General features: G+C 40.3%; 2 protein-coding genes across 2 annotated transcripts; one reads left to right on the forward strand and one right to left on the reverse strand.

Annotated features, from left to right (window-relative positions):
• On the forward strand, window positions 1–13,500 carry LOC144628920 (lymphocyte antigen 6B-like). Its single transcript, XM_078487046.1, has 3 exons — window positions 1–118; window positions 12,445–12,663; window positions 13,130–13,500. Exons 1-3 carry the CDS (start codon window positions 61–63, stop codon window positions 13,273–13,275), a joined length of 423 nt encoding a protein of 140 aa, XP_078343172.1. The 5' UTR covers window positions 1–60; the 3' UTR covers window positions 13,276–13,500.
• LOC144628889 (uncharacterized) lies at window positions 604–3,159 on the reverse strand. The gene has a single exon (XM_078487000.1). The coding sequence runs from the start codon at window positions 3,157–3,159 to the stop codon at window positions 1,117–1,119; it is 2,043 nt and encodes a 680-aa protein (XP_078343126.1). The 3' UTR covers window positions 604–1,116.
• Window positions 13,501–16,497: the final 2,997 nt, after the last annotated feature.

The raw sequence follows: 16,497 nt of genomic DNA on the forward strand, positions 1-16,497 counted from the left end.
AAAAGCTCAAGCGTAATCGACTGGCTGCACTTTTATTCAGTCTCTTCAAGTTGACGGATCATGGAAACTTTAACTTTCGTTTTTGTCGCTTTGCTGGCTCTGTGTGTGATGCCATCCGGTAAGTTGACTCCGAAATGTTTGAATTTTGCAGATTGGAATGAAAATACAGCATGATCATGGGAACGTACTCGATCAATAATTGTAGCTGTAGTGGGGTAGTTTCAGCGGGGTGTTGTTTGATATTTTCATGTTGCAATCGGCTAATATCGTCGATCCATCGATCAGTAAATCGATTTATTTCTTTTTTAATGGAATTTACCAAAAACCAGCCATATTTTAGCCAGATTAGCCTGCGAGCAGGCCCTTTTTTCGCATGTGAAACCATGTTTGTAAATATCTTTGCTACGAATACCTGCCGCCGATGTTCTGATCATAGGAGCCTTCGCTTCGTGCCTTAAAGGAGCTCAGTCACGAACAACTCATCTTGAAAAAACTGGCAAGTTTTTTCAAGTTTGTCGTTCGTAATCTGTCTTAATCTTCGTCAGTCGAAACCATCCTTGGTTATTTTCGCGTTTCGTTTACTCCTCTGTTGTTTTCCTACATTACTAGTCCAGTCAATATATTGATAAGACCCATCACAAATTGCAACAGAATTTATTTCTTCACTATCCATCTCAGAAAAGTGTCCCGATCAACATATCAAAAGTCTAGAAAAATCTACGAAGGGGAAGTGACTTAATTTTTTACTTATACATCATACCGCTATTGGTACAGCATGAAAACAAGGCTACATACAATAACCTACTCTTAGATGTATTTCTTTTATCGCAAATTTACTAATGTCATTCAAACAAGAAAGATAATGATCCAGACATCCTCACAAGTTCTAATTCAACTGGGTAGGACAAATGAATCACGAATTATAATCCTTTTGCCTAGTACTTTTCTAATTTTACAAATAAGCCTTTAAAAATCAGCATGACAACAAGACTAAATACAAAACAACTTTCCTCATTTACTTTTCATTGATGGAAACATCACCGGCTTAATTGAAATAAAGTAAAGCTATAATCTAGACACCTTAGCAGACAGTGTCAATTGGGAAGGATGCATGAATCAAACATCATCATCATCGTCATCAACTTCACTTTCACAGTCATCCGGCTGGACAGAGTTGGTGCAACCTGAGCCTCTACACTGACCACAAGCAGCTGAACACTCTAGGTTGTGTTTTCTGCAGGTACATCTAAGGCTGCTGCAGTCTGTGGAGCAGTTGCATCTCACAATTTGAAGGAGGGCTTGAGGTGCTGGAGGTAAGTGTGTCATGATAGGAAGAAGTAATCTTTCACTGACCTTCCATCCCCATTCTTCTGCTGACATGGTTTCTCCAACCCCCTTCCACTGTTGGACTTGAATGTACACACGTAGGCTGTGATATCTCGCTGCTGCTGATGTAGGAGGTAAGCTCTGTGGCTGAACTTGCGAAGTGTTGGTGGCTACCTTTTCGCAGTACTGTCGGTATCGAAGAGAATCCAGTCCTTCGTCAGACTTGCCATTGTAAACACAAACCAGTGCCTTTTCACCCGCTGCGACAACATCCTTCTTGGAGGCAGATGTGTTGTTGAACACTTGTGCTTGATCTCGAAAATGCTGGCTGGCGAAGAACTTCTTCAGTGAGACGCCCTTACCAATACCATAGAGGCGAGAAGTGGTATCAGATCCAAGGATTGCATGGATGAACAACATGTTGCTGCATACCTCTTCACCAAGCGTCTCCTTCACCACTTTCATGTTCCAGACCCGCCGTTTTATCGAATTGGCCTTTGGCTCCGGCTGAAAGAATAACTCAAATGCATCCAATTCCGTGTGATAGCACAATAGGATAAGAAGATCGGTGTCATCCCCGACAAGCACGGTGTTTATCCTTCTTGCGCTTTCCACAGATGTCTGTACTATGAGGAGATCAGCATCTGCTTGGGAGTGATGTGTTTGGCAATTTCTCTTCTGCAGATAGCTGCTCAGCATATTGATGAAGGATTGCTTGTTGCTTGAATTTGACAGGAACTGATCTTTCTTCATGGTAACTTTCATATCATCAGAAAATGTGACGGTTGTCCCTGTTTTCCCTCCTGCTCGCCTCTGCTGTGTCATATCCTTTGTGGAACTGCTAGTGTAACCATCAAAGACAACAATTGCCGCACCATACTTCCGAGTCACGTAGTTGCAGTACAAATCACAGATGTCCCTATATGTAGGGAATCCGCGTGGCCACGGGATGCGATGAAGAAGCGCACCACCATCCAACACATATTGGACTTCACCGGTTGGCCCAGCAGGATCGGAAGGAAGCTTGGCCCAGATAGCATCTGCTAGTACTGGCTTTTGTGGCTGAAGCAGCATGAACGAGGAATCAAACAGAGCTGTTGGATAGCTGCATAGCTCATGCTGGAACATGGCTTCCATGTCATCCAGTGATTTACTGGCAATTATTAGACGCTGAAACAACAGCTGCGGATCCACCTGGATCTTCTCTCCATCAATTTTAACAGATGACTTTGTGCTAAGTGTGATGACCTGATTACTTCTTTTAAACTTGAATTCCACAGCTGATTTTCCTGTCATGGATTCTAAGATGGTCTGTCCAATCTCCTTAGCATTTTCCACATTCACGGAACTGTCAGCATGGACGCCATTCATGATGTTCATCAGATCTTGATGAGGTGTGAAAGGGTTTCTTTCTGCTAGAGAAAAGAGCAAACTCTGGGTGTCCTTCATGTCGCGGGCTTGCCTAGACTTGGTCATATCCTTGTTCTGTTCTCCTGTGCTGTAACTTACACCTGTGAGGTCCAACATGACACGATTCATCTCAGCACAGGCAGGCATGGAGAGCAACCAAGTTAGTCGCTGTCTTTCCGTCATCCCACGTCCTCTTGTAAGACCACCACTTGTCTTAACGCTTCTCATTAGCACTTGCTCAATCACAAGATCTGTCGAGAGTCCTGCCCACATGCGGTTGCTTCTTCTAACTACATGGAACCCAGCTTCAAATTTCCTGTATACATCTGGATGTTCACTCTCAAGGCTGTTCATTGATTGCAAGTACAATCTGGCACTTTTAGCATACAGATTGTGCCCTGAGGCAGCCAGATAGGGAAGCATCTCTGACAAAGCTTCAGGGTTCAAAATAAAATCTCAGCATCTGGCCTAAATTTGTCAGCTTTTTATTTTCAAGGCTCACATTTTACCGGCTGTCAATAATTAAATAAATGACCACATACGCCCAATAGTCAACAACATGGAATTAATTTGAACGACAGGAAACAATATCAACGCTAGATTCATGACAACATGTTTGAAGAACTGATATCTTGGGAAATCAACAAAATTGGTATCACAAATTTGAAAGATAACGTTGTTAAAACACTAAGGTGAAAGCTAACCACCAAAAATACATAATTTATAAATAATGATGACAGTGATCAGATGTCTTAATCTTTCCTTGCCGTAAACAGTTTTCAGGTTAGCATTAGGACTAATCAGTGTCTGAAGGAGAATCGCTTCTCATTCCACAATCCAGAGGATCATCACTCCATTCTTCTGCTTCAGAATGGCTCTCCCTCTCCCTGGCTTGCTCGTCTGACAATGAGTCAACTTCATTTACGTCCAAACTGGTATTCATCTCCTCTAGCTCTTCGTCTTCATCTCCAACGTCACTGTCAGAACCCCTCTCTGTGTCACCAGTTATATCCGCCAGCCACTCTTCCAGAAATTCAGCCCTCTCCGTTTCTCTTGTTCTCTTCTGCCCTCCATTTCTTGGTAGATATTGCTTCCTTTTACTCTGATTTGGTCTCCTTCTCTTAGCATCGCTCCAAAGTTCTATGGCTTGATCACTGAAGCTCTCATGAAAAACCGAGAGAGTGGGGCCTGTTACTTTAATGCGCAACAGGTCGGACAAGTTGTACTCGTTTAATCTGTTGCGCCAATCCGTTTTGACTATTCGGAGGTAGGAGATGAAGGACTCACACACAGCATTGCCATATGGGCAACAGAGACAGAGCTCAATGAGACTCCACAGCTCCTTTGCCTCATCTTGCTTCACCTTCCTCAATCTTGGCCACAGATCCATGGGGTCGATCATTTCAACTTCAAAATATGTTGTTGTCCACTGGACTAACATTACATATTGGTCTCTCAGTTGCTCCTCGTTTGTCAGGCTAAGTGGCTGAACATCTTTAAACGTCTTAAACACTTTACTGACGGCTGTAAGCTGTATGGCAAGACTTTCTTCAGTGGCATCTTTCATCCACACACGCGTGTTTAACACTTTTGCAACAGCATGAGCAACCTCATCTGCTTCCTTTGTTTCTCTAGACGATTCAGCTTCAGTACCATCAATGAGGCTACCATAACGGCTTGTAAGAGAATCATAGATGGCTTTGACGTTACGGCGTATCATACCATTGATCGCAGCCTTGCTCTGCTCAACATTGCTGACAGGAACACCCTGGTATTGGCTCTGTTGTCCTACCTCAGAGGGACCTTCTTTCTCAATGACAGAAAGAACATGTTTAACCGTTGGCAGTGCAGACGTTGCAGCAGCATCAGTTTCTTGTACTCTGCGTTGCATGATTTCGTACTGCTTGAGTGTGCTGTCAACCTTTTCAACCTGTTTGACAATGTTAATCTCGTTTGTCGCTTGGGTGAGCAAGGAAAGTTGTCGGGCAGGCTCAAGAATGTCAACATACATTGCACACTTCAGCAGCACCGATCCCTGTGCAATGCGCCTTCTTATTCCTTCAACCTTTGCTTTATCATTCCTCTTGCTTGTATCAGCAATAACATTCTGCATATGGCCCAAGTACAATCCTCTCTTGTCAATAAAGGCTTTCATTGCACGTAGCTTATGGTCAATCCAGCGGGTTCCAGTTGATTTGCAAGGCTTCACTTCTCCGTTCTCAAAGTTGTATACATCTTTCAGGATTTCGTGCAAGCTACGTAGTTCTCTCAAGCGTTTTCCTGAGTTCTGATAAAAGTAATACAAATCGCGCATTGCTGTCTCTACTTCCTGCATATCGTTCTTCAGAGCATCTTTCAGAGCTAGTTCAAGTCGATGAGATAAGCACCAGAAGAATTTAATGTGCCTCCCATATCTCTGCTGCAGGAACGAAATGACGCCAGCTCTTAATCCAGAATTGACTGCAGTGCCATCGGACTCAAAAAACACAATACGCTGCAACTTCTCCAAAATATCACAGTCTTGAAAAGCATGTTCGATAGCACTTGTAATGCCCGTTGCGTCTTGGGATGCAACTGACTTTAAGCTTAGAAATTCCAGGTTAGTCTTAAACTCATCTGGATCAACGTACAGTATATACACAACTTCTTTCTCAATGAGGGCTGCATCCGTTGCTCCGTCGACCAACACTGTGATAAAATTTGCTCTTTTAATTTTATCTTTAACTTCTTTTTCGAAGAGCGCTTTTGCTGCAAAGTGGATAAATATCTTGCAGGCCATGTCGTTTTCATATACAGAATTGCTAAAGAACTCGACTCCGTGTAACTTTTCAAGTTCTATGATGTCTGTAAAGTCAGAGAACGGGCGGCCTTTGAAAGCAATGAAGTAAGCAATATCAAAGAGTCGCTGAATACTGCTTTTTTCTTCTTTTCCAAGACGACCCATGTTCCCAACAGCTATAGAAATGGGGGAATTCTCAGATGGCGCTGGTATGGTAGCTCTCACCTTTCTGTTCTCAGCTTTTGCTTGCTCTTCTTCTTCTAGTCGTAAAGCACGGACATGAAGTCCGCTTCGTTCGTGGTCACCAACGGCTGACGATTTCAAGTTTTTTGATCCCGTAATAAAGGCACTTGTAGAGGGTAATTTTGTGGCCCATTTCTTGCAAAGACCGCATGTTATAACCTTATTTGACGAATCAATTTCCAGATATTTATTTGTTTGTTTCCACTTTTGGAAAGTTGATGCCTGCAAAGACATTTTGCTGACAGAACTCTCACATTCAATGAATCACGTTTTCTCACTTTCGGTGCTACACTAATTAAGAAAAACCCGTTGCCTAGCACGTGACCAAAATCTTCCTGAATGAAGTTTTACTTTATTCCGTGAGAAACCTTGAGATAATAAACTGACTAAAACAAGATTTCGCACATATCGCATGCTTTGAACTGCTGAAATAATTTATGTCAATATCTTTTTATTTTAATTAACGTGTTTCGCTGCGATAGCTCACTTTCACACAAATTATCGTGAATGGCTTTTCTTTTTGTGTTTATTTAAGCGTGAAATATGCAACTTTGTCTAGACAAACTGTCGCGCTTCTTTACTCACAAACACGGAAATCTGTGTTATCAAAAACAAAACTGTCTTTAGTTTGAAAGTGTAAAAATGCTTAACAACCGGCACTAAACAATTTTTGGTCCAAAAAATCTTGTTAACACATGTAGAAACATAAAGTGGTAATTTATGCAAGGTATATATTCATACAAACTTGCATGTTTCACGCTTGAATAAACAAATGCGTGAGAGAGTCGTTCCCGGAGAGCGAGGATTCTCCTGATTTCAACTTCGCCACGCTTCAATTCTCCAAACTATTTTCTATTCTTTTTACTCATTTAAAAACGTTTTCCAAAAAGCTTTATAAACGTTTGACCCTTTTTTAAAATCTTTGCTTTCATTTGGCCGATTCTTCAAACCGTTTTCTATTCTTTCTACCAGTTTTATGGCCGATCAAAATTTCTTCGGTGAAACTTCGCCGGCAAGTGGTGTGAAACTGTCGGCTATCGCCGACAGCCGGCTGCTATTTTGAACCCTGTCACTGAGTGACGTCTTCCATAGAATATCAAGATTGGCTGTTGGATCGCGGGCTTTCTGGATGACTATGTCATTGTACTTGATCTCTATTTCCTGGCTTGCTAAGCCCTGGTGCTGTATTTGGATGCATCCTGCTGTGGAAATATCTTCTGCATTAACTCGTCTCCTTGGAACAAGTTGGCTCTGCGTTGTTCCAGGGGTAGCAGCGGCTATGATCCCCATGCCATGGAAACGTATCGTTGCCGTCCAAGGTTCTTATGTTGTGATCAACATTATCTGCAACATATTGAACAAACTCGGAAGTATGGCTGGGAATATCAGTTCCTTGATTTACAGCTGCATTTTGTCCAAACTTCTGCACTTCTTGATAAGAACAACAAAATCCATGGCGGTGGAGGGAGTCAACAAGGAAACGTGATGCAAAATGATGATGAAGCTGTACAGCCACTCCAACCTGAAGTGGTGCAAGTAGAACTCGAGGGCGGGCTGCTTGCATCATGGCTTGTCCAATAGATGCCAATTTAAGGCCGACATCTTTTCCTGCCAGGATCCCTTCTAAAAAAAGCTTGAGAGAGGCAGGAAGGAAGTTGAGGCATTTCTCTTCAGTTTCAATTTCATTTACGGTGGGATAGTGCTCATTTGAAGTGTCTACTAACTTGATGTCATTCTTAATGAGCTTGGCAGCAGTTTCTATGATGTATTGTTTTTCCTGTTCAGGATGATCCTTTTGATGAGCATGAAATTCTTGAAGAACAGTCTCTGCTGTGCTCCTGAACGTGACTACATTAGCCCTTCCATTTAATTCAGTGATTATTATTTGATCACCAAAGTGCTCCTTGATCTTTGCCTTCATGTGTGTATGGCCATACGCTGTGCTTTCCGAGTCCGCCATAAAATCATTCATTAAGTCAATAAGGTCACTCACACTAATCTGCTCATCGTCATTTTCTTGAAGAAACCTTGCTACTCGCAGGAACGCATCCGTTCTTTCCTCATCTTGCGGACGGCCAACTTTTTTCTTCTTGTGCGTAGGTTCATCAGTCACAAACTTCTTTGGAATTTGCTTCCCTGTGCGGAAATTGACACTACATGTCTGATGATACACTGCATCAGCGGAAGGTAAATCATGTACATGCATAATTCTGGCCTGTACAATGTCACTCCATGCATCTTGTCTTTCACAACATGTCGCCAATATAGTATCCTTAATGTCTAGGGTTGTTACATTAAATACCTCTTTTTTATTCCCTTGCTCCCCAACATTGACAGGCGTTCCACAAAAAAAGCAATCACCGCTGAAACTGAAGCTCTTTTCCGCTGAACGGCGTTTGGAGTGGGAAATACTCGTGTCTGGGGTTTGGGCGGCCTCTCTTTTAGCTTGGGCTATTTTGTTAGGGTTGCAATGGATTTTGCGGCAATATTGGTGAACTTGTTGCCCAGGTACGGTGCAGATAGTACTATCATTACGCTCTAAACTTGCTCTGTTAACACTTGCACTGCCTTTCTCTCCTAGCGTAACTATAGCGGAGTCAGGCCCTTGGTCGAGTGGCTCTTTACAGATTATGCAATTGGGTTTTCCATCCATCACAGATTGTGTTTAAGATTATCTGAAATCATAAATATTCCAAGATTGATTGAACTAATAATGCTTCAGCAAGTCTAGTTACAACACTGAATTTGAAATCCGAGTCTGTTCTTGCCGTCATAAATTTGCTTTATCAAATTTACCTACGTTTTTAAGTAAAAAATATACTTATAGGTCACCAAAATACTTCACTTCAATCACTTCTTTTGTACATTTATAAGTTTAAAATACCTGTTATAACCAAATTATTGTTGCAATTACAATCTTGCACAGCATATAAACAATGTAAACTAAAATAATTGTAGTTCTTGTACATTTTAAAACCATTTTTATACTAAAATAGTTTCACGAACTCAGGAAAAAATATGGTGTTTTGTGGCTTGAGCCCGAACTGAAGTGCCTACATTGTCTCTATTGTTATCTTAATATGATAAGTTAACTGCGAAATAGGGCTATTATACAGCTTGTCCTGGCCAATAGTCATCACATTTCATGAATTAGAAGAATAAACGATTCAAATTCACATGATGCTTACAATTTATATCATTATAAGTGCAGAAAATTGTTGTATTTAAACTGCTAACAAGCTTACGAACTTACATACACTGTAGTGAAACCAAAAATATAATTCTAATTTTCTCTGCGAAAAAGTTATTTAATTTGCAAATGTGTGTTTTATTGTGCTTAACATTCTATTCAAATCACCAATCAATATTTAAAACATTGAAAAGCAAGTCAAAACAAGTAATAAAAGGACTCACCTGTACACAGCAAATCCCACGTGGAGGCGGCCATATTGAATTGAGCCTGCAGTAACTACTGGTCTGCGGTTATTATTTTTAAACGGTCTCAAAATGTTAAGACAATAGTTTTCAATCAATAAAGATAATTACAAGGTTTTCCTAACGTTCTGATTTATGTAACAGCCTGTAAAAGATAACTGTTTATATAGCCTCGTTTTCATGTTCAGCATCAGGGTATCCATATAAATAATATATTTTTCTCCCCTTGTTCTCCTTAGATTGTTCTAGACTTTTGATATATTGTAGAGGATATATTTCTGGTTATAAAACCCTAGAGAAACTTTCTGTTGCAATTAGTGATAGGTTGACCACTTTTATTCGCTAAAATGCTTGGACTATACACAACTATTATTTTGTGGTTTCCTTCAATTTGGAAGTAATCAGAAAAATGACAAAATATCGTGAACATGTTCCTTTAAATTCTGAGAAGATAGCAAGCTCCGCGCAAAGAAACACCGTAATGAATTGGATAAAATGAGCAAAGCCAATGAAGAAAATGATACCGACGGCTGATAATCTGCACTTGTTGTTACGGTGAGAACACAAAAACCACGAACACTTTCATTATACTTTGAAAAAGAAAGTAGAGGAAATAGTTGATGAACTGTTCACGGAAAATATCATGCTGCTTCATCTCTGTCATTTGTTTAAATTCCCTGCTGTTTGAGCTATCATTTGATGGTTTTCTGCAGAAATTAACATATGCAAAATGGAGTAAAGTGTTCACGGTTTTCTGCTTCACACTGAAAAATAACATGAGCGTTTTTTTTTTTTTTGCTTTCGTTGCACAATCCTTTTTTCTTCGATGAGGAGACCAGGTCACAAAAAATGTCTTTATAGACCTGCCTATATACTTTCTCCATTTACTTTCAGGTGATGTTATTTGTAATTTTTGTGGATATTTTATGAGAGTTGGCTTCGTGAGTAACACCACCAACTTTTGTAATTGTCGAAAACGAAACTTTACCGAAAACGAAAAATTCACCAACTGTGACAAATCCAAAATCGTGTTTTAAATCCCTTAACATTTCTTCTAGACAAAGACCGAATTCTAGGCTTCCTGCTATCTAGTTTCTTTGAAAACTTCTTGGTTGGGGGAATCTAGACACATTTTCGCATAACTCATACTAATGAAATTATGCATACCATTTTGCGAGACTCCTTTTCATGCGTGAAGTATGAAATTACATGGACGGATTTGTTTGCCCAATTAGGTTTGGGTTAAGTATGGGGTTGCTGAATATTCAGCTTGCCTGTGGCAGTCAATGTTAAAGTTGAAAGAAAATTAGAAATATTAGCCCGAGAAGTGAAGCTAGTTTTAACAACATCAAATTTCCAAGTGGCAACTATCAGACCGATAGTTCCGAGACTGAAACACTCTAGTATCGTTTTTATTGTTCACCACTAATTTTTTTTCCTCGCGCCAATTCAAAAACGAGCATCTTGAATTATTTTTTACTTTCAGAATAAAAACCTCAATTAAAAGCTGAAATTTAACAAATGAAACAAAACCAGACAAGAAACCCACTGAATGCAGTGAATTTGGTTGGGTTTTTTGTCTGTGGGCACGCTTGTTTACAAAAAGTTTCACGGGCGGGCACTATCCATCCGGGCATTTTTTCTCGGACGGGCACTATGAGCGGATGAACACTCTCGCGTCACGTGATCAATTTAAACCAATCAGAATCGGAGAAAATTTAGTGGTGAACTCAGTAACGTGTGATAGTTGATGAGGGCGAAGCCATAATCAACATAGAAATCGAGCGCGAATAATCTAATTGTCTTAATATAAATCTACTAGACGTCCAAAGCGTAACAACAAGACAGGCTAAGCGGTTTTTATTGAATGATGTTATAAATAGGTCTCACCACACGCGGATAATTGACAACTGCACCACATTGCATTGGCTTCTGTGTACGCATTTGCATTTCACTCACGATTTATCCACGCGGTCCAGCGCCAACATGTCAACCGAAAAGTGAAGGCAAGCATGTCACACGAAGAACGAAACGTTATTTTCGATTTTCCCGCCCCCTACCCCCGGGACACGACCGCTTCAAACAATTCCCCACCCCCTGGGCCCAAAGGACCGGACTTATCCCAGGGGTTGCCCGGAGGGGGGACAGAAACGGGTCAAATTGAACCATGCTTTATTGAAACCGTTATTTGCTCGAAACTGAAGGAAAAGCCAAGTTTTTATTGTGAAATGACGATTGAAAGATGTACTGACTTACAAGGGCCCTTGGAAGTCAAGCTTTTTTAAAATTCGAAAACGTAAACGATTAGAAATTGAAAAGATGAACGAGTTGTTCGCAAGGAAGAAACCACATTGCATTATTTTGCTTCAGTGTGCGCCTTTGCATTTCATGCACGATTTTTGTAAACCGTCACCTGCTCGGAATTGAACGAAAAGCCAGGACTTTAATTCATTGTTAAACTACAAAGGCCCTTTGGAAGTCAAGTTGTTTCAAATGCAGGGAACGTGAACGATTAGGAATTTATGAAAAGTTGAACGAGTCGCCCGCAAAAAACCTCGAATTCGCTTTCAATTTTGTTGCTTAATTTATTGATGCATAACAAAATTGCAAGTCGAATCTGTTTAAACTTAATTTCCACAAAATGTCCCGGTGAAGCGCATTTCTGAATGTTATAAAACAAGAGAGGATAAAAATCGCCCCCTTTTAAAAGCGTAAATAACAATAAATGCTTTTGTTACAGTGTAAAATCTTTATTACGTATTTCCTTACAGTAACTTTCTTCTCCGAATTCTGTGAAATCGTCTCGAATAGTAAATTATTCAAGTTCTTCTTCACGGACAATTTAAAAAGCGAAAAAGCGGCGGCAATTCTGTTGACAAGCGCACGCTGTTTCGTTACTCACTTTCTACAACAGAATAGATAGTGAGTAGCGTAGCCAACCAGTAAACGACATTCGTGATAGAACGATAGTAGATTTATACTAATTTGCAATAGATATGGAACAAAGAGGAGGAAAAACTACAGAAAGTGGCGGAGCGCGAAAGTAAAAGGTACTGGCGATGCGAGGTTCAGACCCCCTTTCCCCCCACTCCATCCCACCCCACCCCCCAATCTCCCTCATAACACGGACAATTACTTTATAATAAGGACACCCAACTCTGCCTCCTTCGTGTCCATATGAAAAACGAGTTTGGCTGCACTACATTTTAAACTGTACACCACATTCATGCCTCATTTCCTCTAATCAACAGCTTTGGCTCTAAAATGTTACGAGTGTACAAACATTCCCGGTTACTCCGCTGCAAGCCAATGCAGCGATGAGCCACTTGGAACCATAACATGCAAGGCTGACCTGAATAGATGCATGACTGTCAAGGGTACCATAACAGTTGCTGGTGCTGGCTCACTTGACATCGAGATTAAGAACTGCACCAACAGCTTCGTTTGTGACCCAGCTAGTCCATATAGCAGTAAGTATAAAAAATAAAGCCAATATTCAAGTCATACAGTTATATTTCGATAAAATACTCTCCCCCCAACACACTGACCGAAAGTTAAGCTCTCCAGGGGCGGATCTAGGGGAGGGGTGCGGGGTACCCGGGCCCCTTCCTAGTTCTTGCCAAAAGACATTTTTTTTAAATGACTTCCCTGCTGAAAAGTTTTTTGGTTGCACACACACGAGGTCAGGATCCACCATTGCTCTTTCCCCAAACATCAAAGATTGAAATGTCGTTTACAGTATGTTCAGAGAATTTGACGTCCATTTTACGATAAAAAAAAAAAAACAATTTCTTGAAGACGATACGTCAAATTAAGCATGTGGACGTTCTTTACCTATTGGCACTTATTTTAATTTTCAAATTTATACGAGATTTGAGTTTTATAGGTTTTTCTCTTTTGGTAACGTGATTCATAACAAGAACATTTTCTTTACAGTGTGCAAGCTCTTGAACATAACTGGAATGATGAGCGATTGTAATACCGAGTGCTGTGAAGGTGACCTGTGCAATGGAGCTGTCCGCATCTCTGGTTTGCTCGCAAGTTTTGCCGCCATTTTGCTGGCTTTGGTCCTGAATTTGTAATTTTTAGGATATCACGTCAGGGGTTTTCTTTTGTTTTAGTTTAAATAGCTGGCAACGTTTTTAAAAGGCCAGAAAAGTGATGCACGGTTTTCATTTTTAACCAATTATGCATGTAAGTTGAAGAATATAAATTTCCTTTTGTGATTTCGGTACCTTTTTTTCAATATTAGTAAGGAGAATGTCATTAAAGATGTGAATATTGTTCATCGTGGTGTAAGATAGGAATGAACGTTTATTCGTTTGTCTCACGATAGAATCGCTTTGAGATGTTGATCGCGACGTTTCGACTGCAATACTGCTAGTCTGATGAAGACTAGCAGTATTGCAGTCGAAACGTCGCGATCAACATCTCAAAGCGATTCTATCGTGAGACAAACGAATAAACGTTCATTCCTAGATAGAAGAACTTTGTGGACTGTAGAACAAAACCACAACATATAATTTATGATTTTTAAGGAAAGTTTTTTTAACACTTTGCACTTGGCGAGATATAACTAGTAGCAAAAATTGCATTTTAAAAGCAATAAATGTTTGCACTTTTTCGTTATTACTTGTGATGCGTTTTGATTTCATGGTACGGGCGGACAAACTAGACACCTTGATGATCTTTTCCCTTAATAAAACGTTTTTTTGACTCGCTGTCTAGCTGATATTGAAAAGTGAAATCTTTAATGCCCAAGTAGCTCCAAGTGACTCATAACTCGCGTCGTTTACTTTTGAATCCTGTAGCACTTTAGCAGCTTTTTGCTCCCTGGACGGGATGCTATTCCATTGCAAGTTACTCCCCAGATATCTGCCAAGCTGTCTCAACAATCCCGTTTATACTCCTAGCTGGAGAGAGGCACTGTACATGTGCATGAGAGTAAAGTGTCTTGCCCAAGAACGCGTACGACACGTTGTCCCCAGCCAGGGATCGAACCCAGAGCCGTTCGGGCAATTGGACTCATGTAATTTATATACAGAGCCGATCGCGCGAGTTAGGGTTCTCACAGTGAAATTCTTGCTTCGTGTCTGTGTGAAAAGCTCTTTTAATTAAAGGGGAGGGGAGGGGAGGGCGTGTGCAGTGGCATTTCTATCAGGGAGGGTGTGGCGGAAATGTGTTGTGAACATCCCTGGATAAGGGAAAATAATTTCCATTTCCTCAACTTTCTTTCCCCGAATCGGAATCCATTTCTTAAGATATTTTTAGTTTTGCACATTTTTGCAGGAAACCAGCAAGCTAATTCATTTCGGACTCGTTTATTCTCAGACCTTTAAGCACCTGGAAACATCTACTTTCGCATACAAATATAGGAATCGTAATTTTAGCGGATGTAATAATCATATGAATTTAGCTTATTTAAATTGTCCGTCACGCAGACTAGTTACTGGGAAAGCTAGTTGAAATCAAAGCTAATTAATTCTCAGTTATGTTGAGAGATTGAAAAAAAGTCATTTTACAGTAACGAAATTTCACTTATTTCTTACATTTTTCTTCTGACAGTGAACTAAAATCCTTTTCGACAGAATGTTAAGTCAAGTAACGAGGGATTGCCAACAACAACAAGAACAACCGACAAGTCAAGTTTAATATTAGCTTCCAATGTAGCGAGCTTGGTGGCCCTTTAATATAGGCCTTGCTTTCGTGTGACTTCCTTTCGACCGCGGACAAACGACAGAAATATGCAAAAAATAAGAAAAGTACTGCAAAGATAAGGTTTTTATTTTCACAGTTCAATTTTTAATTAATTAAAAAAATAATCAGGGTCACGAAAAAAGAAACTCCCTCCGGTGGCAGAGTTTAGAACCTATTATAATATAGATAGGAGTCTACGCGCGCTCTGATTGGCTAAAAACCTATGTTTTATCAGAGTATAAAACATAGAAAAATCATGTTTTATTGTTTTTCGTCAGCTTTCCTCGAGTGCTTCGCGCGTCGTTGACTGTTTGTTGGCTATAACCACTCGTATCCAACAAGGGCGAATGGAATAATTGTTTTATTAAATTCCTTTTTAAGTATAAATCCACTGGACATTTCATTTTGATGTAAACGAAGTGAGGCGGGAAAAATTGTGGCGCGGTGTCCACTGCTTGAGTTGAATGAAACTCGCAAGGAAAGCGAGCGAGAGAGTTTTCTTTCGAAGATTTTCTTCGACAATCTCCTCTTAAATCGTCTATTCATGCTGGAACTTGATTGTGACAACAATTAAGGTTTACGGGAATATCCGAAGCAATAGCTTTTCTGGAAATTATACGCCTTGTTCAAGTCGAACGAAGCAAGGGACGGATGTCATCGAGACTACTATAATTATATGCTGAGACGAAATTGCACTCGGTGCAGTCGGTGAAGTTTATCGAAGTTCAAAAAGACAAGATCAAGATTAAAAGGTAACAAACTTACCTGAAATGCTTAGCCTTATTTTACGTCGAATACTGAATGAAATTGTGTCAGTTTTCTGGTCTTCCCGTAAACTATTTTCTGCTTTTCATCTTTGTTTACTCGCTCTTGTTGTACATATTTTTAATTAAACCTTTCACTCGCGGTGTCTAAAATCTATATCATAAAGCAAATAAAGAAGCCTAAGTCATGTTTTATACTGTCATAAAACACTCCGGGCATTTGAGAACACTCGAGAAATGTAGAAAACATTCGCCTGCGGCTCATGTTTTCTACATATCCCTCTTGTTCTCAAATGCCCGTCGTGACAGTATAAAACATGGCTTAGGCTTCTTTATTTGTTAAATAAAATGGCCTTGCTCACCATGAGTTCTCGTCGCTCAGTGGATAGAGTGCCCGTACGGTGTTTAGGAGGTCATGGGTTCAATTTCAAGCATACAAGTGTATACCGTAAAATTCCGGTTATAAGCCCCAGGCTTATACAACTTCGTAAGGGGTTTTGTGTGGGCTTATAAGCGGAGAGGCTTATATCCGGGGGGCTTATAAGCGGAATAAAAAAGCCCCCCCCCCAAGATATAAGCACCCTCTTATGCGTTTTTAGCCTAAGATCAACACTGCCTTGGCTCGTTTCGAAACGTTTTTTTTATTCCGCTTATAAGCCCCCCGGATATAAGCCTCTCCGCTTATAAGCCCACACAAAACCCCTTACGAAGTTGTATAAGCCTGGGGCTTATAACCGGAATTTTACGGTATACACTTGTATGCTTGACAAAATATTGAATTAATAAAGATAAAATAGTTTTAGTGCCTGGATGTAACTGGAAGCAGCAATAAAAGTTGATATG

This window comes from Oculina patagonica, chromosome 10 (assembly GCF_052425735.1).
Source record: "Oculina patagonica isolate OP01 chromosome 10, crgOcupat, whole genome shotgun sequence".
NCBI lineage: Eukaryota > Metazoa > Cnidaria > Anthozoa > Scleractinia > Oculinidae > Oculina > Oculina patagonica.

Bases quoted from the DNA above. Each gene is read 5' to 3' on its own strand.
- LOC144628920 (XM_078487046.1), top strand. From the start codon at position 61: ATGGAAACTTTAACTTTCGTTTTTGTCGCTTTGCTGGCTCTGTGTGTG. The intron at 119-12,444 runs GTAAGTTGACTC...TCTAATCAACAG, and splicing joins TCTGTGTGTGATGCCATCCG to CTTTGGCTCTAAAATGTTAC. The intron at 12,664-13,129 runs GTAAGTATAAAA...TTTTCTTTACAG, and splicing joins CCCAGCTAGTCCATATAGCA to TGTGCAAGCTCTTGAACATA.
- LOC144628889 (XM_078487000.1), bottom strand. From the start codon at position 3,159: ATGCTTCCCTATCTGGCTGCCTCAGGGCACAATCTGTATGCTAAAAGT.